Source organism: Aptenodytes forsteri, unplaced genomic scaffold (genome assembly GCF_000699145.1).
Source record: "Aptenodytes forsteri isolate BGI_AS27 unplaced genomic scaffold, ASM69914v1 Scaffold166, whole genome shotgun sequence".
Taxonomy (NCBI): domain Eukaryota; kingdom Metazoa; phylum Chordata; class Aves; order Sphenisciformes; family Spheniscidae; genus Aptenodytes; species Aptenodytes forsteri.
This window is the reverse complement of record NW_008796110.1, coordinates 3,729,946-3,755,740: the sequence shown is the minus strand read 5'-3', so window position 1 is coordinate 3,755,740 and position 25,795 is coordinate 3,729,946. Positions and strand designations below refer to the sequence as shown.

General features: G+C 39.0%; 1 protein-coding gene across 2 annotated transcripts; it reads right to left on the bottom strand.

Moving 5' to 3' along the window:
* Positions 1-681: 681 nt before the first annotated feature.
* SLC13A1 (solute carrier family 13 member 1) lies at positions 682-25,161 on the bottom strand. Of its 2 annotated transcripts, none has more exons than XM_019474047.1 (15): positions 25,057-25,161; positions 23,078-23,206; positions 22,216-22,352; positions 18,053-18,240; positions 17,395-17,452; positions 17,241-17,307; positions 16,577-16,740; positions 11,660-11,779; positions 10,354-10,452; positions 10,163-10,264; positions 3,802-3,905; positions 2,796-2,905; positions 1,970-2,131; positions 927-1,064; positions 682-825 (listed from the first exon to the last, which is right to left on the bottom strand). In XM_019474047.1, the coding sequence occupies exons 1-15, from the start codon at positions 25,153-25,155 to the stop codon at positions 682-684; spliced, it is 1,821 nt and encodes a 606-aa protein (XP_019329592.1). In that variant the 5' UTR covers positions 25,156-25,161. The 2 variants fall into 2 exon arrangements, with proteins under 2 accessions (XP_019329592.1, XP_009285076.1); XM_009286801.1 differs by having other exon boundaries at positions 16,577-16,737.
* Positions 25,162-25,795: the final 634 nt, after the last annotated feature.

Sequence of the window (25,795 nt, the reverse complement as noted above, 5' to 3'; positions counted from 1 at the left end):
CAGAAAAATACTAAACAACAACAACGTTTCAGTAAGGTCCTGGAAGGAGGTAGATTAAACATACGCTTAAGTATATATTCTCCTTCCAAATTACAAGGTGCTTAACAGGTAAAGTGCTGTGTAAGTGGTCGTGCTGCTCTTCTCCATTTTCTGTGCATTTTTGACAGGTCTGTAAACTATGTGTTCAAGACAATCCCCTGCCTGATCTTTTGTTTGTGATCAACACCATTTCAAACAGTGTTTGAATCTAGAAAACAGAAAAACAATATGTTCTTGGACAAATCCCAAATATCACCAAAGTACTAGTAAGAAAAGGTATTTGAAATAATAAAATCTAAATCTCATTATTCCACTACCCTGAGAATGGGGACAAACTGCCAGTGATAATGGCTATGCACATTTATTTTTTCCTTCAAAACATGAAGATATAAAAATTCAGACTAGCTGAACGAGATTAGAAACTTGATCTAACTTTGCAATATTTAGAAAATCTAGCACTCTTCCTGATTGAACTCTCAGACTGGATCATCAGTCTCTGGGACTGTTGAAATATGGCATTTATAGTAATGTGGATCCCTATTGTTGTGGTAACAAAAAGCATTTTAGGTGACTCACCACATGTCAGTGGAAAAGAAAAGAAACAAAACCAATCCAAACCAACCCCCAGGATTTTTTTTTTTTTTACAGCCCAGTGCTATTTGTAGAAGGAATGTTTGGTGCCCAACTTGGGTAAGTATAGAGATCGAATATAGGCACTATCCATGTCATAATTGCAAGCATAACTACAGCAACTCCGATGATGTTAATGCCCAAACCAGCTTTCACCTAAAGGAGAGGAAAAAGAAAGCAGAGACTCACATCAAGACACTGAAGAAAGTTTCTAAAATGCTAAAAATCCCCTTTAGGGAGTTTTGCTTAAAACTCACCATGTCCATAACAGTTAAATGACCGTATGAAAATACAATGGCATTGGCTGGGTTTGCTACAGGAAGCAGGAATGCAAAGGAAGTACACAAGGTAGCAGGTATCAAAATGAAAAGTGGGTTCACGTGAATGGCTTCAGCCTATTGTAAAATAAAAGAGAGAACAGCTGTCAAGGGACACATTTGCCAAATGAAATACGTAAATACAAACTGATTATATTAACACAAGTGAACTCTGAACAGAACTGCCAGTTTAAATAGTGAGAAATAACCTTTTCTGATAACTCATTTTTAAGGTTATATCTGGGAATGCTTCAGAGGAGAAAAGGCGATTCTAATACAGAGTAGCTACTGAACTTTAAATTCATGCCTGGTGTTTTCTATTTGTAGTTGAGTCCATAAAATAAGACTGTTGCAAAGAGTGTGGGCACTGCACAAGCACTAAAAGCAAAACACTGCAAGAAAGATGATAAAGTTGAATTTGAATATAATAGGAAGGATTCGATGAAGTGAGGGAAAGGGCATTAGTACGTCTCTAGGCTGGCCAAGAGGAGAATCTATAGACTAGAAGATAATCAGTAAGCTTTGACGAAGAAAGAACTGGGTGTTTTGATAAAGATGATGAGAAGATAGGACACAACTGAGCTAAGCAGAGAAAAAATGAGAATTACATATAAAGCACATCTACTAGCCCTCTATTCTCTTCGGTGACAGCTTGAAAGTTACAGTGTTAACCATTTTTGCTGAAGATGTGGTCCTGAAGAAACACTAAGAGAGCTGTCCTTTTTAAGTGCTTCGACTATTTGCAAATAGGAGTAACAGTGTCGATTCTTGAGTGTTGAACTTTTACCTAATTTTACTGAATTTTCAGCATCTCTTGTAAGAAACCCCCAAAACCACCAGGTATCCAATGCACAACACAGCACAGCAAAAAAAATGTGTAAAGTATTTCATGGAGACTTTTAAAAACTGCTTCTTTGAGCAGCTGTATTATTACACGGATGATAAAGCAGATTCTGATTAAAAACAACCTGTGTTATACTCACCAAAGGAGATAGTATGGGCAAAAATATCGTAATGGTAGCTGGATTGCTGGCCACTTCTGTTACTGAAGTGACAATAAGGCATGAAATCAGGATAACCAGCCACAAGGGTAATGATCCTAGAGGGGCCAATTTACTTGCTACCCACTCGGAAAGTTTTGAAACCTGCATAAGGAATATGACAACATGATTATGTTTTACAAATCACTGGAAAGAAAATTTAATAAATGGTATAGAACAGGAATTTACTCATCTGCTAATTATGAAGGATTAGGGTAAAAGAGAAAAAATTTGAAGTATTTTCTATATTCCTACCACATGTTTGTAAGCACATTTTTCTAATTCAATGGTGTCCTATAGGAACCCAGGCAAACTATATTCCATTTATTTATATTTGCAGCTCTGAGATGTTTAGAGAAGTCATAATCAGAAAATTGTAATAGGCATGTATCAGGCTTCATAACCAGAGTTTGGGCCCAAACCTGCTCGATTTATGGCAGGGCTCCATGTGGGAGGTACCTCAGTGACATGGGACATTAACCCTAACGCTTTGGAAACACTGTGTCTGCACAACTCCTACCACCATCAGGTTTAAATTAAAATAACAAACAGTAGTCATCATTGTGCATAGTCTTTGAAGACAAAGTAAACTCCTTTTTTTGTAACCCTACTTTCTGAACATCTTGAATATTCGTCACATTTATCGTGTTCAATATTGCTACAGAATAACTTGCTGAAACAGGAGAATAACTGTAAATTCACTGCATGTCTGAATTGCTCCTGATGTGGGTCATGCTAATTGTTCAGTATCTTCTATAAATTGCATTACCTCACAGCCGTCTGCCAGTGCAAACCCGCCACCAACAAGAATAGCTATTTCCCAGGGCATGCATGACTGAAATTCCTTCCAAGTAATCAGTGGAGTGTAACCAAAAACAGCTAGAGAAAAAAAAATTAAAAAAAAAAAAAACAAACCAAAACCCCCGCCAACATTTAAAACCATATTGAAAAACATCTTGAAATAACCTCTCTGAGGAAGTACTTGGGTAATATTCAAAGGCAAAATGTCATCATTACAACATGAAGAAAGTCTTTGACGTGGACAACTTGCACTTCCTGGGACAGATCCTTAGCTGGTGAAAACTGTCACAGCCTGAAGACAATAGAGCTACAACGATTTCCACCAGTGGAGCATTGGTCCCTCTCCCCTCCTTCCCTATGTGGTAGATAGCTATAGGATATCAATGAGTTTAATTTACTCAGTAAAACTGCACTGTTCAGACAGATTGCTGATCAAATGCTGTTTCACTTAGACTCATTTACGTTCTGATCTTGCATTCTCTGTGAACCCCCAGATCTCATTGATTTCAGCAGCAGAATTGAATGCATAAAGAGGACAAGCTGGAGGTATACTTTAATCAGGGCAAATTCCATTCTGAAGGGGAAAAATTAAATGAGAACGGACTCATTTACCATGTCAAATTTTATAGAGTACCTTAAATAAGCAGTAACATTTTCAAAAAATAAACCCAACCCTGCCCTGCACAGATCCATTCAAAGCCCATTGCAGTCAATGGAAAGGTGGTTTCCATTGGCGGTGGTGGGCTGCAGGTAGCAGGTTCCTGCACAGCACTAACTCCTGCTGCTCACATTGTTTAATTGCTGGCACTGACTTCCAGGCCAGGGGTGCTTTATATCCCAGTAAGATATTATCCTGTATTAAGATTGTAACATTAGTATTTAACAACATTCCTCTAACAAGTGCACAAAGTTGTATTTATGTTTGCATCTTAGGTACCTTATTGTAGTAAAATCCACATCAAAATATACTCAACTGTTTTCTCCATTTGAAGTCCTAGAAAATGTTTTTGCTGGAATAATAAAGAACAGGAGGCCTATCACTAAGGCAGTTGTTGAATCCGTAGCATAGCCTTTATACCTAAGGAGAAGATAACAAGAAAAAAACACATAAATATATATAGTCAGGAGGAGCAGGGGAAAAGAGTGAGGAGGAGGATGTAGCAGCAGAAAGAAGCTGGTATGGACTGACCACAGCCCCCCATTCCCCACCCTTCATGCTGCTTGGTGCAGTGGAAAGAGGTAGAGGAGTCAGGAATGCAGGAGTGAAGTTGAGCCTGGGAAGAAAGGGGGTAGGAGAAAGGTGGTTTAGTTTTTGTCTTTGTTTCTCACCATCCAACTCTATTTTTAATTGGCAATTAAATTAAATTAATTTTCCCCAGATCAAGTCTGTTTTGCCCGTGATGGCAACTGGTAAGGGATCTCTGTGTCTTTATCTCAACCCATGAGCTTTTTGACCTTATTTTCTCCCCTGTCCTTTTAGGAAAGGGGAGCGAGAGAGCGGCTGGGTGGGCATCTGGCAGCCAGCCAAGGTCAATTCACCACATCTGTAGAAATATTAGGTGCAAGCCCTCTAAATTCATAAACAAACATCTTGAGTAAGCATGTGTTATTTTGTCACACAGAAATAAGCTGGGGGAGGGGAATGTTTGGGAATAGCTGATGCTTAAACAACTAAATTTCACAGTTCAATGATAAATTTAATAACTTTAATATGCTCTGTAATAGATTCAGTCCAACAGGCCTTAAGAGTACTGTGCATACCCAAAAGGATGATGCTTTTGTAGCTAAGAGAAGGCAGCAGAACTTTATTATCATCCTCCCATGGCTGTTACTACTAGGGTCATAGGCACAAGAGCAATGTTTATTTTGGTCATTTCCAGTGCCTGAGAACTGCTTGCATTAGTGTTTCTTAAACTGATCCAATATCCTTCTAACTTGTGCAAAGTAGCCCTAAGATCAGGTAAAGTGCAAAGCTGAGCTCTAAGGCCATTTTAACACATCCGTCTGATTCTGTTACACACTGTTAGGTGGTGACATATCCCAGTCCATCTTATTTCAGTCAAGATGGTCATTCAAATGAATAAGAATTTTGCTGAAGAAAGTTAAAACCAACATTTTCTTAAGCTTTGGGGTTTTTTTCCTATTTTCTGCAAGTTCTTCTGTAAGTTTTCCTGAACCAATAAGCCTATATAGTTGTCCTCTCAGCCTCATACCGCATGCTTTTCTGCATATGCAGCTACAGTAGGTCCAAGCATAACTTCCTAGCAGATCTTCCCAGCCGCTTAAGGTTTTATACTAAACCAGGGCTTTTCACTGAAAGGGAAAAATCATCTCCCAGTTATATGTTACAATTGTATAATCTGGTAGATCCCTTTGCTTTAACAACATTAGGTGAGATTCAAAAACCCTTAGTATGCACAGCACACTGACACCACAACCAGCATGCTTTTAGATAACACTGTCACAAAATGAAGCTGCCATAGAAGTTGAAGTGGTTCTCTCATAGATTCTGTCTCCTGCTTCCTATTGTCTGCTAGCATAGGAAATACTTTTAAAAAACAAGTTATTATTTTGTTATGGTTTCTAAAGGCAGAGGGTTCTGCCTATATATCACCTTTAGCCTAGGACCAGATGCACTGGGTCTAAAGAGCAGAAAATCTCTTCCTCTAGGAACCTATCCTGCACTCTCTTAAGACTTGCTAGGAGTTTTGGAGGAAGGCAAGATTTAGATACAGAAACAACTCATGCTTCCACTTTCTTCTAGGCAGCTGTTTCTTCACAGAATGGTTGAGGTTGGAAGGTACTTCTGGAGGTCACGTGGTCCAACCCCCCCGTTCAAGCGCAGTCACCTAGAACCAGTTGCCAAGGACCACGTCCAGATGGCTTTTGTATATCTCCAAGGATGGCGATTCCACAACCTCTCTGGGCAACCTGTGCCAGTGCTCGGTCACCCCCACAGGTAAAAAGCGTTTCCTGATGTTCAGGAGGAACCCCCTATGTTTCAGTTTGTGCCCATTGCCTCTTGTACTGTCGCTGGGCACCACTGAGAAAAGCCTGGCTCCGTCCTCTTTGCATCCTGCCAGGTATTTTTAAACATTGACAAGATGGTCCTGCAGCCTTCCCTTCTCCAGACTGAACAGTCCCAGCTTTCTCAGCCCCTCCTCATAGGAGAGATGCTCCAGTCCCTTAATCATCTTTGTGGCCCTTTGTTGGACTCTCTCCAGTATATCCATGTCTTGTACTGGGGAGCCCAGAACTCGACGCAGCACTCCAGATGTGGCCTCACCAGTGATGAGCAGAGGGGAAGGATCACCTCCCTCGACCTGCTGGCAATGCTCCTCCTAACACAGCCCAGGATACCATTTGCTTTCTTTGTGGCAAGGGCACATTGCTGGCTCATGTTCAACTTGGTGTCCACGAGGACCCCCAGGTCCTTTTCCACCAAGCTGCATTCCAACTGGGTGGCCTCCAGTGTGTACTGGTGCCTGGGATCGTTCCTCCCTAGGTGCAGGACTTTGCACTTCCCCTTGTGGAACTAGGGAGGTGCAATTTTTTGCTTACAAAAATTTTGTATTCCTGATGCAAAACACCATTCTCAGAAAACCTGCTTGGGACACACACAACATCCTACTGTTAGTCATACTATTATGAAGACACACATGGCACCATTCCAAACAGAAGCTTTTCAATCATTATCAAATTTTGATATCAACATTTTTTGAAGTCCATTTATCTAAGCTGTAATACAATTGCATATACAACATCTACCTGCTTGTAACACTGCAAATCTGATTGTCCTATAAGGAAGCAAAAAAGCTCTTGGTTAAGGAGATCTCACAATGACTCCAACTGAGATCATTGTAGAGAACAGGGCTGTGGGCAAAAGTACATAGTGGCCTTGTATTGGCAGTAAAGAAAGGAATAAACCATGCAGAAAAAAAAGAAAGAATACACTCAGGCAATAATCTGAGGAAGCGTGAGGGAAGCCCAGCTGTAATCAGCTGCAGCCCAGCGTTGAACTTTCTGTTTCTTATGAGGTTCATAAAGTCCTGGCCAAAGGTCAACTTGAAACTAACACCCTACAGCCTGGAATCAGGCCAGGACATGGAAGGAAGCTGCTATAGCAGAAATGACGTGTGATCCTGTGCTGTCAACAGATGGGGAGGAAACAGGCGTTTTTACCCTGTGCTGCTCTCTGTAGTGTTATACAATGTTTATTAAAACATCCTGCTCTCTGCCTCCAGAGGGAGGTAACAGGAGCTCAGGGCAGGACAGTAAAGGATTAGTCTTTAATAGATTTACAAAATTTTCTTAAGAAAAATTAACCGGTAAAGGTAATGTATATTTGAAAGGCATCTGATAATGCTGCTTAAAAATGAGCTGTACTCAATACTGATACAGCATAAATGTGAATTAAAATTGGCTGACATTTCAAAAAGTAGCCTTTAAAAAGTGGGGAGGTATCATCATTAAATACCAATATTTCTGCTGGGATTTAAAAAAAATCAGTGTTTGTATTTTAAAGGGGTATTCAGTAAATTGTGAGGATGCACACAAGGGGTTGAGAACATGAACATCGGTGGTGAGTGATGGGAATTTGTTTCTTGAAGCAAAACTTTGAGCATTCCATTTAGTTTGTCAAAACAAAGCTTATAATGTGATATAATTAAACCAGATACCTGTATCCTTAAAGCACGTATCACAGAAAAGTTTTTAATCCATCAGGGAAAGACAAAACCAGATGGCTGGAAGATATATTCAGACAGAAAACAAGGTGTGAGCTTGTCTTATTTAGTTTGGCAACAGAGGTGATTATCCACCAAGACAGACTACCAAGGAAAGTGGTAAATTCCAAAATCTGAGGAACTTGTGCTTTGCCACCCTGAAATCAAGCCTGGTTGCTTTCTGGGAATTCATGTTCTAATAAAATAAATCTATACTGGGTTTAACACAGAATAATGTAGCTCTTCTGATCTTCAGCATGTTAGAATAAATGAACTAATGGTTCTGTCTGATTTAAGACCCTGGGATTGGTGTGAGTCATACCTAATAGGACCCACCCACTGGCCATGGAGGGTCTCAAGGTTACTTATAGCTCTGACATTGCAGCTTTTCCTCAGGACAAAGCTCATCTCTGCAGGTGACAGAACTTCCCTGAGGCTGGCTTGAGACTGTGCAATAAGGTCCTGTGCAAAATAAGTACTATCAGGTTTCTGGTAAGAAATTAGATTTCTAAGGGCAGAGAATATTTCCTTACAGTTGTTTCCTGTAACAGAAACTTAAGGAAGTTGTGCACATGCCTATCAGTATACTTAAATCCAAAACACTGAACAATTTTGTATGCAGAGGCATTAGGGAACACGTGCATAAGAGATGTAAGCCGCAGTTCATGCACTGCTAGAAGCCTCTTGGACATGATGAGTGCAATGTAACCATTGGCAGACCACAGTTCTTGGGTTTTGAGTTCTTTTTCCTGTTTGCTGCTTTGTTTTCTTTAAAGAAGATGGCTCACTACTACTCCCAGCTGTACCTGTGCTGGCTCCTTGCCCCACTCATGTATCTTGGCTGAGAAGTTTTCTGTTGCTCAGAGAAGTAAAAACCCAATTGCTTGGGTTTATGCCAATTAATGCAATTGATTGATAAATTAAAGCTATCTGGAAATAGGCAAGGTCTGAATAGTAAGAAATGCTTTCTTTCCCCTTAAAGGTTTTGTTAGCAGTAACACAAGATTTGTTTCTCTTCAGGTTACCTCACCCAAATTATAACATGATTCAGCCTAATGTGACATGACACACGCTTGCATTCCCTTCCAAGGAAAACATTAGAGGGCATCCACAAAGTCCCCGTGCAGAACCTGTAACCACACGTATTATGAGAATATTTTGCCTTTCCCTGCCAGTGAACAAAATCCTCAGACAACAGTAAACAGACAACTTCAAATAGGAAAATGGGGATCTCTGGACTGAAATAACCCGTTTGAGCTATAAGTCCCAAATTTGAAAGTTTGTTTACAATGTCTGTTTTTCAGTATCAGATGTATCTCGTTAAATGGTGCTTGATGAGCACTGAATGTTAATATGAAGCAGAAAAAGAAACAAAGCCAGCTGATTGCTTAGCTGGCTGATGGCTTGACTAGGTCAGCACTCCAAACCCCCTTCAAGAATACAGTGTTTCATGTGAGATAATGATCACCAGCTCTGCTGTTGTTATAAGGGGAAAAAATGTTCTTTTGCAATTTTTTGGATAATGAAAAAATAACTTTAAAACAGTCTTAGTTTTTATTGCACTTTTTAATGCTATTTTTTACACAAAATAATTTTGCTTTGCACTTTAAATCTTCAAAGGACTACAATTATTTCTTGTAATATCCCCTACCAGACTTTCTGGTGTGGTTGTGTGTGTGTGTATGAACGGTGGGAATATATTTAAAGAGAGGAGGCATGATGGATGCATGTTCACATGTCATTTATGACAGACACATAGGAAAACAAAATGGCAAATTACCATCCATGTCCAGCACTGGCCTTTGACCCATCCAGTAATAAATGTTAAATCCAGAAGGGCCTAAACAGCACAAAGTCCTGTTCCTCCCAATCCTGCAACTACTTCCCAGTACTCCAGAGTAAAACTCAGACCTTTATCACAGGACAGAACTGAAATTTCAGTAATTACAGCAAGAGAACGGGAGATATCACAGTATTATAGGTTCTTGCAAGAGCAACCTATTTCTTAGGGAAAAAAGTAGGTGATCCTGGGGAAGGGACTGAAAACCAAGCTGCAGCAGAGGGCAAAAACCCCATAATAGTTCCTGAATAGTTCCTGGCTTATTTTGTGGTTAGTTGAACTGTGACATTGAGAGAGTTATGTATGAACAGATACTAATTTATATCATTAATTAGAGCTGTCAAAGCAGGGGATGTTGGCCTGTATGCATACAAGTGTGGCTGTCACTAAGGGCAGTAGATAAAAAAATTCTAACCAAAGATTTATTCTTGAAATTGTAGATTTGATGAGGAAGTAGGATACTGTAACAACAATCATTATGCATTCTCCCTTACTGGATCAAGCCTAAAAACTAGGCATAGTCCCTCTTAGAAGGCACTTTGTTTTATCCTGTAATGGGTTTAGCACATTTCAGATATTGCACACATACATCAATGAAATTGCTGGAGTTTACCTATTCTGTATACACTACAAAGGTTTTCAACAACTTCAGCCTGGAATATTTCAGAAGTATTGAAAGTTTTTTTTTTTTTTTTTTAAGTTGAGAAGAAAAGAAGGTATGTAGTTAAGACACAGTACAGTTCTTGTTGGTGTTTCAAAAAGATTACTTACTTTGGGAAAAGTGAAGACCATCCTGGGATGAAGCCAGGCTCTCTTGTGAACCACAGCAGGGTCATTAGAATGAATAGGACAAGTGTAACAATTTCTGGGTAGCTATAGCAGAAACAGAACGGGTTATATATTTTCCTGAATTTGCACTTGGATTTACTTGCTCTTGTTTGCAGATTTATAGCTTGACATACCTCATTGGTCCAAGCTTCTTGTACTCCTCCCGAATCACCTGTGCTGAGGCCTCTTCTCTAGCTGTTTTCTTCTTGCCACACTTGAACATGTTTTTAAAACTGGAATGTAAATCAGCAATATTGAAAAACGAATTAACAGTGTATACAGAAAAAAAAAAAAGTCCAACCTTTTCAGTTACCAACAGCACTTTACAAAAGTAAAATTTCCACTTTACAATGCAGTATCTCCAATTTCATTATCACACACCAAACAGCATATTGGAATTAATTGACGAAGCCCAATGGGAGATTGACAGAGGCAGCAACAAAATGTGTCCTGTTATTGACTAGCTCATTTGCCCAGGAAGGATGAAACTTTAATCATGGGAACTAATTGAAACAATCAAATACATAACCTGGCTATTTAATGAAAGTCATCTATGACTTTGCTTTACTTTGTTTTGTAATGAAAAAGTTTGTATCGCATGAATAGCCTGCATACTGATCAGCAGACTATTTGGTACGAGCTAGGTTTTCATTCTTGGATAAGACCTTTACACAGTGTTAAAAAGAACATTATTGAAACAATCAAGAAAAATGAAACAATAAATGTTCACATATGGAGTGGTAAGTGTGGGATGATTTTAAGTCTGCTTAAGAGTAGACAGTCTCACTCTCCATCTCTTGCGCCACACATAGCCGTGTAATTGTGGAAGACAGGTGTCCCCATCGTTATCCTTGCAGAAGTTAGTGAACCCATGGAGAACAAGGCTTTGAAGAATCAGCCCAAAAGAAGTATTATCCTCTCCAAAACCTTAAAAGCACAAGCTCTGAAGGGAAAAAAAACCCACCATAACACCACATATAAATTTTGGAAAAGTGGAAGTTTTTTACTTCACATTTACAAATATAGTCATCCTGTTTATAACACAGATATTGCTCAAGTATTCAGGCCAATCCCTGACTCTAGCAAAGGGCAACATCCTGACTGTAAATCTTCCAGTCTTAGATCAAAATGTATAAAATTTCAGTATTCTTCTGTCTTGCACACATGCACTGTTTAATGATGATGTCTGCATATTCTAAAGGAATGGCTATCATCGTTTGTGATAAGGACTTTTCACTTTGGACTGATTTTAGAAAATTCTTGTCCCATCCAGAGACTCATCCGTACTAATCAAGGACACAAAATCACTGTTGCTGCATTATCTTATTGCTGCATTATCTTATATTGAGGCTGTTAAACTTAGATGCGATATTTACTCCTGGTACAAAGTAGCTCTTATATCATCAACCTTTAGTTTTATTGATTAGAACATTTACTTACTCAAACCCAAGGAAAAGCCACTGGAGCCAGACCCAGGAGAGCAGCAGAATAACAACTGTGATGGGGATGGAAAGGATAAACCAGGATCCAAAATTGATGCACTGGCAACCTGGGTAACGTCTGGATGAAAGTACAAAACTGTTCAGTTGAGCTTCGCAAAGGAATGAAAACTTGTGAGAAGTGCCAGAAAGCCCTGCTGCAAGAGAGTGCTTCTGGCTGGCAGCTGACTTCAGCATGAGTTGGTCTCTGGTGTCCTCTTCCCTCACCCTCCCGTCCTGTTCCTGATCATCATGACCACTACAGAAACTATCTGTGCCAGTTATTTGAGCACTGGATCAGCAACAAGTCTGGGGATCTGGCACCGACCTAGGTGTGTCTAACCTGAGTTCAGTAGGCAAGGAAGGGCCACTCACAACATTAAGGATCATTAGGACTACAAAGAAACAGAACTTGAAGAAAAGCCATTCTTTGAGAGGAGACTTTCGCACGAGAAAATATACTCAAATGAACAAGCTCCAACGAACTTAGAAGACAACAGTGGAGACAACATTGAGACGTGCATTGTTTAAGGTTCCATAAGGGATTCAAAACTGATTAAAACCAAAATTATTATTACTAATTTCTGGGAAAGGCACAAACATTCATTTGTTAGGTGGATTTTCTCTCCAGTCACCTTGTCTCTTTGAAGCTGTCTTAATCTACTGTTTACAGATGTAGGCCATTCAACCAGAGCACTCCCTGCCATGTGCATTTAGGAAAAGGAGAAATGGACTTTGGTTTTCTGAAAGAAATTAATTTACTGTTGAATGAGAGAGATGCCAGATAGGCAAAAAGGCCAGGTAAATGAATCCTGTTTTCCAATTTACTTTATGAAGAGAAGTTATTCTTCCTTTGAGCTCCTCCAGCTCTACTGAGAGAGCTTTTAATGCTAAAAGTGAGAAAACTCTAGTCTCTGTGAACAGCCTTCCTCCTTGATGCAAAAATCAGATGGAAGGGAAATCACAATGTCCAGACAGAGACTGTAATGACTATTTCCAATTATTAGCCAATCTTCTGTATTTCAGACCTTGCTAGAAGAAAAGGAATTCTGACGGTCACATAGGTCTTTGAGGCAGTAAATGCTTATTATAAATACATTCTCAAATATTGTGCAAATTTTAGGATTGATCTATATTTATTATGATGCTTACATATATTGCAATTAAAGTGCCAGCAGGGACTGAACCAAAACTCCTACCCACTTCTTGAGGTGATGCTCTAAATTGCAACTGTACGTAGTGATGAGACAGTGAAACTGGAACAAGAAAAGACATTGTGCTATTGTATATAATTTATTGATTACGTGGCTATTTAGCTTTTAAAGCATGATTAGCCACATCAATTTCTGAAGGTATGAATTCCAAGATAGGAAAAAACTGACATCAGCATAGCAATGGCTTAGCATTTCATCACTTGCTAAAGTGTTGATGATCTTTCCTGAATTATGTGTGATAATTCCTTACTCAGCAACAAAACAAGCTCTTGAGAACTTTACACTAAAGAGTCGATTCCGTTATAAAATGTTAATTTATTGTGGTCAGGTTTCACAGTAAGTTTGTGCAGGGCTGAATATATATGTAAGTATTTCTAATAATCTTAATATTAAAGTTAGGTATTCTTCATCTCCAGAGCAAATATTCCTCAGGTAGCTTGGATGATCAATTTAAAAGATTTAAAAAATGATCTATTATACAGTGCTGGTTGGATTATCTGCTATTGTCGGATTATCTACTACGGGTCTTGCCTGAGGCAAGGACGGACAGGACACACTGAACTATTTATTTTCTAGACCTATTTCCTTTGGAAAATGAAAAAGTGTGATTGATTTTAATAAGCCTCATTTTACAGTGATTCGGGGCATATAACAATAAACTCTTTCCAGGCAAACACTACAAATGCCGACAAATTTGGTTAATAGAACAAATCCAGATAAGATTATTTCTTTTATGACTTTTATAAAATTGCTTAGGTTGAAAATAATGTAATGTCAGCAAAGTTTGATTCTTCATGTTGGAAGGTCAAAGTCAGTTACCAGAATAGGATTCAGGAAATGGAGTAACCTGTCAGTGAGCCTGACTAGAGAACCAAAGTTTTCATCGTAGGATTTACTCTTCCTCAAGCATAAGAGAACTCAGAAATTTCTTTTATGACTTTTATAAAATTGCTTAGGTTGAAAATAATGTAATGTCAGCAAAGTTTGATTCTTCATGTTGGAAGGTCAAAGTCAGTTACCAGAATAGGATTCAGGAAATGGAGTAACCTGTCAGTGAGCCTGACTAGAGAACCAAAGTTTTCATCGTAGGATTTACTCTTCCTCAAGCATAAGAGAACTCAGTTTTCTCCCTGACACATTTTTGTCTGGTAACCCTTTCTCTCTCTAATCTCTCCACAGCCTTCCCCTTTCCCTGGGGTGGAGCTGCCTGTGCTCCTAGGATCCATGGCCCTGCTCTAATATGGCCCAGCTGTGAACCTTGACTTGCAGTGCTGAAGAAACTGCTTCCTATGGGAAAGAGCTGTGAGAAAGTCTCTACCGCAGAGCTATGTAAGATTAGATAGGTAAAACTGCAGATGTGAGATAACTGACATGGGGATCTGCAGCAGCCTGAAGGATTCACGAGGAAAAACACCAATACAGAAAGGGATAAAATACTAAAGGAAAAACATATGGAGTCAGAAGAGAGGGACCCAGCAGCAATGAGGATCTGTTCCAAGCAGTGAGGACCAACCCACCTCATCTTCGCTGATGCCTCCCTGGCCAGTAAAGGCTTCTGGGTATCTTATAGGCAGTGGTGAGCAGACTAATGCTTAGCCTACTAGCTGGTTACACAACTTCTCGGTGTGTTAGCCAATACTTTTCTTTTTTTTCTTTCTTTTTCTTTATTTTTTTTTCAGTTGGATACATTCTAGACCCTATATTGTAGTGTCATTTTGCATACAATTAAAGAATTAATAGAGTGACCCTGAGAGGATCAGTAACAAATCTGTCTTGGAAAGGAGCCCTTATGGAAGTTGGTCTCACTGGCAGGGGTGCTTAGCATTGCATCAACAATTCCACTGTTTGCTTCTGCCCTGTGGAACGCAGCATAATTGCATGTCCTAAATCAACAGCAGGCTGAGGATTCCCAGCAACACACAGGCTCCAATGCCAACACAGATATACTGGTTTCCTCTTCGTGTGACAAATGAAAAGGAGGGAAGTACAGAACAGTAAACACTAATTCCAACTTGTTTAATACTGAAATTGGGAAGATATGAGGAATATGGAATTTTGCAGTGCCATTTTAAGTCTTTTGTCAGTGAATGGGAAACCCAGGAATATGCTCTATGTACAGCTCTTTTGCTGAATTATTCTACTTCAGATGCTTATGATACATGAAGGTAGACTGCAAATGTGTCCAAGTCATGCTAACAGGTCAATTCCCACTTCAGACAGGGCATAAATACCAACAAGGCCTCTAAGAAGAAGGGGAGCAAGACAGTTAAAGATAAAAATATTTGCACAGTTAGGTGGTAGATTCAGCTTAAGTTAAGGATTGGCTCAGTGGTTGTGTAAAGATTAAACAAAATCCTGGTGGGGTATAAAACTGGATTACACAGGCAGTGCTCCATGTATGACCCATGCTCCTAGCAGAGGGTGAAGACCCAGGGAGAGAACAACAATCTGCTTATGCATTCTTGAAAAGATTGTTAACAGCTAAGACAAACTGAAAAACCAGCTGCAAGCCAGTTTTCTTCAAGTTTCCTACAACTTCAGGGAAATGAACAAGAACAGTTCTTACCCCTAGTAATCAATCTTGGATTCTTCTAGGCTCCTGAGCGTGAAGCCTGCTTGAATCAGAAATGCTTATATGTCTAAAAGTTCAAGTCTGAAGGACTTATAATGTCATAGTCTGCCCTGTGTAGTTCTTTGGCCCCAATAACAGGCACTCTTATAATTTCCATACTGGTTCCATTGTTGCTATTATCTTAGCACAGGCTGATTTACAGACTGTACCACTTCAATTCTCTTTAGCAGCCTGCTGAAGCCAAATTTCATCCATTCATGGAACACAGGTAGGAAGAAAATCTATCAATAACTGGTCTTTCACCATTTTGCTACATACAATACAGAATAGCGGGCAGAGGGTAATAAAAGGATTGTGTTTTATTTTATTCTATTTTAAAATTAGAGTAGGAATATTTCTGGCAATGAGTAGTTTGCAGATGAAAAAAAAGTTCAGCAAGAACTATTGGTCTTTCAAAAGCTTTGGAATGAAATCTGCCAATTTTCTTTTCAAGGTAGTTCTACTTAGGAAAGAAAGGGAATATTAAAGAATGTTTTTAATAACCTCAAAACAAGGTGTTCCACTGAATGCAAAGTTTCAGACTGGTTTGAAATGATTTGCTTTTTCCTTGATTAACGGACCTAAATTCCTCATTTCGACAATGCACTAAGCATAGCCTCCTGAAAGCCTCCTGATGCTCTTTGCTAAGCAGACCCGAACTTGGCTCCTGCTGTACTTAGAAATGAAAAACAGTCCTTTAAGGCCAGATAGTGTCTGTCATATTCATGGTAAGTAGTGTCTTCCTCCTCGGATACGCCCATCTTTTTCCATGCAGCTCTTCAAAGAGTAAAGTACAACTTAACCAAAGAATGGTCATCTTGTTGCATGTGTTGGGTGATCACTTACAGCCTTTCCCAGTGTAAAGCAAATACAACCATGCAATTTCATTTTATCTCTTTAACAAAAATATCAAAAATAAAGTAATAGAATCAAATAATATCAAATCAAAGGGTAAGGTTTCTAATGCACTTTAGGAAGCCATGTGAGAGCTCAAGAAAGAACAGTTAAAACTCTGAATTAAGAAGAATACAAATAATTAGATATAGTCTCTTACGTATTGAAGTGTTCAGCAAAAATCAGATTAGTTGATGTTCCTGTGATTGTGGTCAGCCCTCCAATGGTAGCAGAATAAGCAACACATAAGCACATCACTTTGAAAATCCCACTGTATTTGTCTTCTCTGCTTTTTCTCCCTGTTTCAGCAGGTGGTAGGTTCTGCTTAGAAAGAATATACACCAATTAATATATAAGAAGGGCTCGTCGTCAAGCACAAAAGTAGGATTCAAGGATGTCCCAGAAAAAACAGACAATTTGCTGTCAATATAACTGTACACAGCATGGTTTGGTTTGCTGTTTACAGTGGTACTACAATTATTCATGCAAAGGAAAAGGAGGAAGAGTCAAATCCTGAAGTCCTTTTCCTGAGCTGTCCCAGCCTTTACACATGAACTTCCTTTATATATACTGATATATATACACACCTGATATATAGAGTTTGTACTCTGGTGAGGTTGGTTTAACTTGCGTAAAATACACTGGGAGCACAAAACCACTAATGAAATAACTACATAAGCAAACTGTGTAACACATATATCTCTTATTCACATGAAACTAGCTTCATTGCTAGCTATGCCGTGTTAGGTGTTACGTAGAAGCGAGATTTAGGTTAAAACTAAGTTACACACATTAGCTGCATAATAAAAAGACACCTTAAGTACCTGTTCCTTTTCTTTTTCATTTTCCTTTTCAGTTATGCACACAGTACTACCCACATTGTTGTCATATCTGGAAAAACAGTTATGTATTGTAGTAAGCAGATATTCTATTTAGATGAATTCTTAGAACAGAATTTAGTAAATGAATAACTATTACCCATTAACTTGTTTTTCTTTCTCTTTCCAGTCACTGCTTTCACATTCTCCTATATTTTCTGTAAGACATTGATACAAAGACAGATAAGTATTTAAGGGAGCAAAACTGGAAAGGCTCCATCAGCATGTCCCATTCCGTGCAATCACTTCACATCATGCCATGAATACATTTACAAGTGCCAATCTGAAAAAGGGCGGAGTTCTGCCCTACTCCTTCATGACTCCTATTCCCCAGAGTCTGAATCTTCTAATGAGGAGAAATCTTTCCAATTTACAATCCAACTGTGTATAGAACCAGTTTAGATTCATTTGTTCTCCCAACACTACTCTAGAGCTTAAAGACCTCTTTTCTCTTGCTAACGTTTAACCCCCAGTGTGTTTATAGCCTGTAGTCATATTTCTTTTCAGACATTTTACTAAGCTGCACAAGCCAGCCTCTTCTCTTCTCCTCTCCTCTCATATAACTGCCATATTCTGCACCTGTTCAGTTTTAATTAATCATTGTGAACATGAGAGACCTCACACACAGTAATCCAAGAGAAGTCTCACAATGAAGCATGTAATGATGCTAATACTTCCCTAGCCATGCAACTTTATTTTATGTGGTGTTTGCTGCAGGGTGAGGGTGGGCAAAGACAAAAACTGCACTGTGTGCCTACCGTCCAGCTCCAGTGCCGGGTTGATGGAGCCGTTAGAGCAAGGCATCTCCAGCGCATCAGCTTCTGCTTCAGCTCTGATGATCTGCTGAGCCCCAGCCTCTACAATTGGCATCACCATGGCAGCAGCAGAGGTGTTGCTAAGCCACATTGACAAGAAAGCACAGCTAACCATGAAACCCAGCGTAAGCCTGTAACAGGAGAGAAGTCTGTGGCTGCTAGAGCAACACCTCCTATCACCACTCTGTTTAATATAAATGGAAAGCTTTTTCAACAGAAAGCTCAAATGTAAGAAACACTGAAAATTTAAAGCTTGTAATTGACCTCTGAGGAAGTTTATGAATTAATATTATCTTAATCAAAGATACTGAAATTATCATATTTTAGAGTTAAAGGATGAAATATATTATAAATCAAAACAGAAGCAACAATATTTATTTACAGAATGATACTGTATTTGAATCATCTTTGAAGAAAGAGCATCGTGCATGTCACAAGTTCAAATGAAAGTTAAAATGGCTATACTGTTAATGCTATTAATCTCATATTGTACAAGCTAGGTCAAAACCCTGGACTTATCACTTAGGCTATAAGTCCTCTAGATACCAATCCAGGTGTTATAGGAAGAAATATTAACAATTCAGTAAGTGGTACTTAACTTAGTTCTTAATCGGAGCCCCAAAACAGGTGTAGGGATTATTTGTGCTTCAGTAAACATCATATTTGATATTTAATGGGAAAGTGAAGGTCATTACAATGTCTTAGTCTGGTCTTGGCACAGCTTATGCTAAACTTATTACCAATAGGAATTGCATCTGTGCAATTCCTGATTGCACTGATGCGATGCACTGAATTGCATCAGTGACTGGAGTCACTCTAGTTTTACACTAAAAAAAATCAAATATTCCATGTCATATCTGGTGAAGTTAGACAGTAAACTTAGAATACAGGCCACATTGTTATTTTTAATGCATCTCTTGGAGTTGTAAATGAGAGTAGTCCTCTTCACTTCCTGTCCCAAGGTGTCGGCAGTGTCATTAAACACCTGCCATGCATCACCACAGGGAGAGGACCACTGTGAGTGAAGGGACTGTGGTGCTGCAGCATTTTCTGGGAAGTCACTGGCGCAATCTGCAAAGATCTTTGCCTAGCCTTGATCAAAGGCTTCACAAAAACTGTAAGGATTACTCAGCACACGAAGGCAAGATTTTATACAAAAATAATGTAAGCAATAATTTATGACATAAAAATACCATTCAAAATGCTTCTCATAGCCTTTCATTTCAGCTAATAACAACAACATTTCAAGCCTGATTTTTTCTCAGTAGGGGCACCTTGTCTTTTCTCTGTGCACTTTTAATTGCATAGTGATGAAATGATCTGCAGACCTGCAAGTGGTGGGCCTGATTCAACACAAATTGTCATCAGTAGTAGAAAAACCCATTTACTTTATGCAGTTTTTGATTAGGTACTCAGATGGAAGTTGGGGAAGAATTGTATTTTCAGGAGAAATTTTTATGCAGAAAATACTGGTCAGGCTAAGCACACTGAATATGAATGTTCACATTGTAGAGAAATATAATTTTAGTAAAACTTGCAAAAGGATTTAAAACAAAAGCAAATTAAGACATTCACTAACGTGTTTCAAAACTGTTAATCATATATTTCCAACATTTGATGGACTGATGGTCAGGTGACTATTTAGTATAGTGTGGTGTACTCTAATGAGTAACTCTAAAATTGATTAAAAAGTAATAAAATAGATCCTAACCTGTCTGCATTATTCTCCCTGTGGTGGTGTTAAAAAATATTCTGCATGGAACCTTGGATGATAACTTCATTTACATTCAACTATAAAGTCACTCTTTGTTATGTAATGCACAATCAACGTTTTATTACTCATTCTAGTCCTTGCAGGTTGCATAGATGTGTTCACCTTTCCCTGCTAGTCTGCAGACCAGGCTGCATAGCTCAAATGACAGGAGGCCTTTAGGAACTCATAGAATCATTTAGGTTGGAAAAGACCCTTAAGATCGAGTCCAACTGTTAACCTAACACTGCCAAGTCCACCACCAAACCACGTCCCTAAGCACCACATCTACAGGTCTTTTAAATACGTCCAGGGATGGTGCCTCCACCACTTCCCTGGGCAGCCTGTTCCAATGCTTGACAACCCTTTCAGTGAAGAAATTTTTTTCCTAATATCCAATCTAAACCTCCCCTGGTGCAACTTGAGGCCTTTTCATCTTGTCCTATTGCTTGTTACTTGGGAAAAGAGACCGACACCCACCACGCTACAGCTTCCTTCCAGGTAGTTGTAGAGGGCAATAAGGTCTCCTCTGAGCCTCCTTTTCTCCAGGCTAAACAACCCCAGTTCCCTCATAAGACTTGTGCTCCAGACCCTCCAGTCAGCTTCATTGCCCTTCTTTGGACATGCTCCAGCACCTCAATGTCTTTCTTGTAGTGAGGGGCCCAAAACTGAACACAGTACATGAGGTGTGGTCTCACCAGTGCCGAGTACAGGCGGACAATCCCTTCCCTAGTCCTACTGGCCACACTATTTCTAATACAATCCAGTTTCGCCAGAAGAATGCAGAATGCAGAATCCAGAAGACTCCTGCTATTCTACTTCCACTGCTGCATCCCCCATGTCCTCTAATGCAGAAACCTCCTACAATGATATCTCTACCTTGGGCTGGATGAGGCTCCAGTGTGCACAGGCTGGCTGGGGACTCCTGCTAGCGGAGGAGGAGGGCTATGCATGGAAAACAGCATGCATCACTTTGCAGTGGGCACAGCTAACTAGCAGCAGATGCTGAGAGGTGGGAGGATCCTCTCCTTCACAGATCATCTTATCTTAGTCTTATCATCCTTTTGTCATGATCAGGAAATGTGATAGAGCTGAGATAGTTATGAGGGTTACTGCTTCCTCAGGGTTACAAAGATGTCTGTGGAATTGTTCTAGGTATCCTCAGCAGCTGCTGGCTGTGGGTTTCTGTGTCCACAGCAAGTTCCCCAACAGTGTTGAGCTTAGCACAGCACGCCACCCACTTGTGTTCTCCCTTTCAAGATTTCAGCCAAAAGGTGAGGATTTAGGAGTGATCAAAAAAAGAGAAGTTGAAATAACTAAAACCACATAGCTCAAGAATATAGCTAAAGATAATGGGAGGCAGCTGAACATGAATGTAAGGAGCATTTCTCAAAAAAGAAAGCTACCAGCTATCAAAAGATGCAGGAAAAATCCAAATACGTGATATTTAAAATTAGGACAGACAAATCACTGAGGAATAGAAATAATCCAGCATTTCCATGAGGTGTTATTAGTTAGATCACCTAAGAGGCATCTCATTTTTTAGACCTGGGGTTCCTATTTTTCTGACTTTTTACTTCCTGTCACTGTCTGCTTTCTGACAAGGAGTCATAAGCATCGTGTATTCTGGGAAGCCAGACTCACTCTACAGATCTTACCTGCAACCTTATTGGTGTGCTGACAGATGAATCTGTGGGCCTAAAGCTTTTCTACAAGCTTGTAAAGCAAGCAAAGAAAAGAGTTTTCACTTCATAAGATATATGCTGATAGCAAGTAAGTAGAGAGTGTGTGATTTCATTTCCCTCATCACGTCACCCAGCTGGGGAAGTTCCTATTCCTTTTCTTCATAGGTAGACAAAGAAAAAAACATAAAGGAAGATGTTGGTTTTAATGTGTTTTTCCTTCCCCACCACATCTTTAATTTTATGACTTTTTTTCCTCAGTGTGTATTTGAACTCTTCATGTGTTTTTGGGAATTGTCCAGAATTTTGCAAACAGTATTGAAATACAAATTAGCAATAAGCATAGCACAGATTTTCAGTTGTAGGCATCAGGTATGTAGTGTGCTACCACCACTAAGAAACAGGACCCTTACATTATTCACAAATTCATCAGATTTTTTGTTCAGAAGGATCCTTATTATGAACAGAATCACTGCAGGGAACTTTCAGTTAGCATTTCAGGAAAATAGTAAAGTGTGGCCTACAAATCAATCATAAAATTTCAAATAACTGCCTTGTTTCAGTAGAAAAGAAAAGCTGGATTTCTACTACAGGAAAAGCAGTAGGCAATTATTTCTGGAATACATAGCTTTCCACAAGTATTATTGTCCTTCAAGATATTGTTTAGCACATACCATGCAGGGTTGACACCCACCAGCATCACCATTCTTAAAGCCACTCTTTTGTGGAAATTCCATTTTTCTATTGACGTTGCCAAACAAATTACTCCAATCAGCAGCAGATGAAAGTCTTTAAAATAAGCAGATGCCACCTGAAATGAAAACAAAACATATTTTGTTAACTAACTGGTGACTTTCTCTTAGTATTTGTCATTACCAGTTTAATAAAAAAAAATTTCAATAAGTGTATATATTGAAATAAATATCGAGAAATGTTTTTGGCTTAAATTTAGACTGTTAATTTCATTGAAACTGTTAATTTCATTTAACCAAATGATGCAAAAGTAACTGCACTAAAGTGCATAGTGTTAAAACAAAATGAAAAATTAAGGCTTATGATATGAACAACCTAAAATCATCAGTCACATCTCACATATGAAGTAAATCACCAATGAAATGCTGCTTTTATTACTTTAGTCATCTATCCAACAGATAAAAGAACAACTTTAAACATAGTCTTAGAGTACGATCATCTGTGGTGTCCTCTCTTTGACTTGAAGATGTATACTCAGCATTTTGCATATGGGGTCTTTAACGTGTCATCTCGCTTCTGTAACATTAAGGACATTTTATATCTATCTAGTGTTTTCCCATCGACTGGCATCTAAGCAGTGAATCACAATCTAGAGAAAAAATATTAAAGAAATATGAACAAGTCCTGAGGACAAAGCATGTAAGCAAGTCTTGAGGCAGACCTACTGATTGGCACTCAGCAAATCCATGGATTAGCCCATCAGGTTTCAATATTGTGTGGTTCTTTCTTTGGAGATTTTATCACTGAAATCCATAATATGATAGAGAGGAAAAAAAGGGTTACCTCCTTGGATCCCATTATACCAAACAATGGGAACATAAAGGCAGGGATCAAAGCTGAAACAGCCAGCGGCAAAGCTTCTGTGAGCCAAAAGATGGCAACTACAAACAACGTGTATGCACATTCTGCTTCCTAGAATACAAAAGGCACCAACAAAAACATGAGTGGATCATCCAGGAAAAAAATCACAATTGCAAAAAGTCCAGCTATGTCAGTAAAGAGGTTGCCCCCACCTGGAACAAGTATGAGTCAAGGGACCTGAATTTAGGGTACTTATTGTCTGCTATTGATAATCCTGCTAAGATATGAAACATAGTCTGTAAAATAGTTTTAACGATTTTTTTCTAAGAGATAGTAAAATTACTTAAATTCTACCACCTACAAAATGTGGGGAAAAAGTCAGCTGCCTTTTCCTTCAAGGACAATTAATCATATAGGTCATTCTGGAGCATTCTCAGACCATGAATTAACATAGTTCACAAACATTCTGCAGCTGCAAGCAAACCTTTAAACCTCTAGGAGTAGTCGCAGTCAATAATAGGTCAAATTTTGTCTCTCCTGTAATCAATGAAGTTTTGTCATCAACATCAATAAGGCAAGGATATAATCTAATATAAAAAGCATTGTGCAAGACTGATAAGAAACACAGTTGTTTTTAAGACTTGTAAATTTAGTGAGTGTCTTTTATTTAAACTCCTGGAAAACAGCTGTTTTTTCATTTTTTTCAGCAGAATTTACTTCAATGCTGCCTATAAAATGCAGCCACAGACAAATATAATGAGATGAAGTGAGCCTAGTTTCTTCTAGAATACTAGAAACCTCTTTTGTGTAGTTTTGACTTATATTTCTGCTCTTGAGGAAAATGGTTTAGATCTTTTAATGCCACTGGTTACGGCATAAAACTACTCAACAGCAGCAGAGATGGTTTGTATTGAGAAGGGAATAGCTTAATGAAATGGCTCTGGGAACTTCTGTCTGTAAAACAACTGTGTTAAATCCAAGTCAGTCAGCTATGGCTAGCATCTATTTTTTGGGGGAAGCTTGTGTTATGTATGAAACAATTTGACAGTGTCAATTCATTTATCACCTAGCAAAAGTTCATCTCACTTAAGTCCTACCGCATTAAGAATTTCTCAAGAATTTCCTCTCAGAGAGGAAACTGAAATATTGAAACTGTGATGTGAGGCAGTGTGAAACATGTTGCTCTGTAACCACTATCTATCTGTGATGCAAGGACTTCTGAACTGGACTTTCATGTGTTGTTCCGCATGATACCTATAATGCACGTGTGATGATACATCACAGGAGAATTCCATTTCATTCTGCTGACATCAGAGGTGTACCAAATAAAATCACTAATGAAATTTTTAGATAGCTGTTTCATCAGCCTGGAGTTGTCACAAGAGTTACTGAATGCCAGAAGAATTTATTTCAAGTAAAATAAAACTAAGGTGTCCTGCCATAACCTTTGCTCTATTTAGGAACCAGAAGGAATTTCTCAGATCATTGATTCCCATCATTTGTTATCAGACAACACAATATATGATGAACTTAACAAAATCCATCATCAAATAAAAAGGTAATTGCAGCTGTCTTCCTGACAATTCACCTCCATTGTCAATCATACAGAGCTGTTTAAAAGTGGCCAAAATGTAATAGTAAGGACAGGATTTTCAAGGTAGTCTAGATGATGTTAAATGAGAAAAATATTTCCTGAACAAGAAAACAAATACATAATTCAGAACTTCATGCAACCAGCACGGAATCTTACATTAAAGCTGTTGTCTTCTCCACATTTCTATGCAAATACTCTGAGTTGACAAAAAAAAAAAAAGAAAATCCACAATGCAAACATCACGAAGTCATTCAAGGTCCCTTCCAACCCAAACCATTCTATGATTCTGTGATTCCAAAAAGATCTGGGAATCTCAGGCTTGACATACAGGTGCAAAATAAATTACCCCTCAAAGCAGGTCACTTACTTTGGTTTTGATGATAAGTGGAAGTGGAAGTAAAAGCAGTGGGGTGAGGACAATGAGCAGGAACCTCCGGTAAACAAGGAGGTAGCTAAGAAGCTTCATGGTTGATGGCTGGTAGACGAAGTTTCCTGCAGAAACTGCAAAAAAAATAGATCTGACTTTAAATAGCTGACTCTGATTAATATTTTTCCAAGCTATCACCTTTAGCCATTGCTAAAGCAGACCAGTAAACCAAGTTAAAATTAAATCTTGCTCTTTATTGTCTTAGTGAGTTTATTAACAGTAGGATGATAAGATAAGTGTTCATCATAAACCAAGGCTAGATGTCAACCTCCTCATGACTTTCTCTCCCTGCCCTTCCTCATAACAAGTTGTATTGGGTCTGTCTGAGATGGAGTTAATTTTCCCCATAGCAGCCCTCATAGTGCTGTGCTTTGTATTGGTAGCTAGAAAGGCGTTGATAACACACCGGTGTTTTGGCTACTGCTTAGCAGTGCTCGCACAGAATCAAGGCTGTCCTCCAACACTTTTCTGACCCAAACTGACCAAAGGGATATTCCATACCGTATGACGTCTGCTCAGCAATAAAAGCTAAGAGAAAGGAGGAGGGGGGGGGGGCATTCATTATTACAACGTTTGTCTTCCAGAGCAACCGCTACGCATACTGAAGCCCTACTTCCCGGGAAGTGGCTGGACATCGCCTGCTGATGGGAAGTAGAGAATATATCTTTGTTTTCCTTTG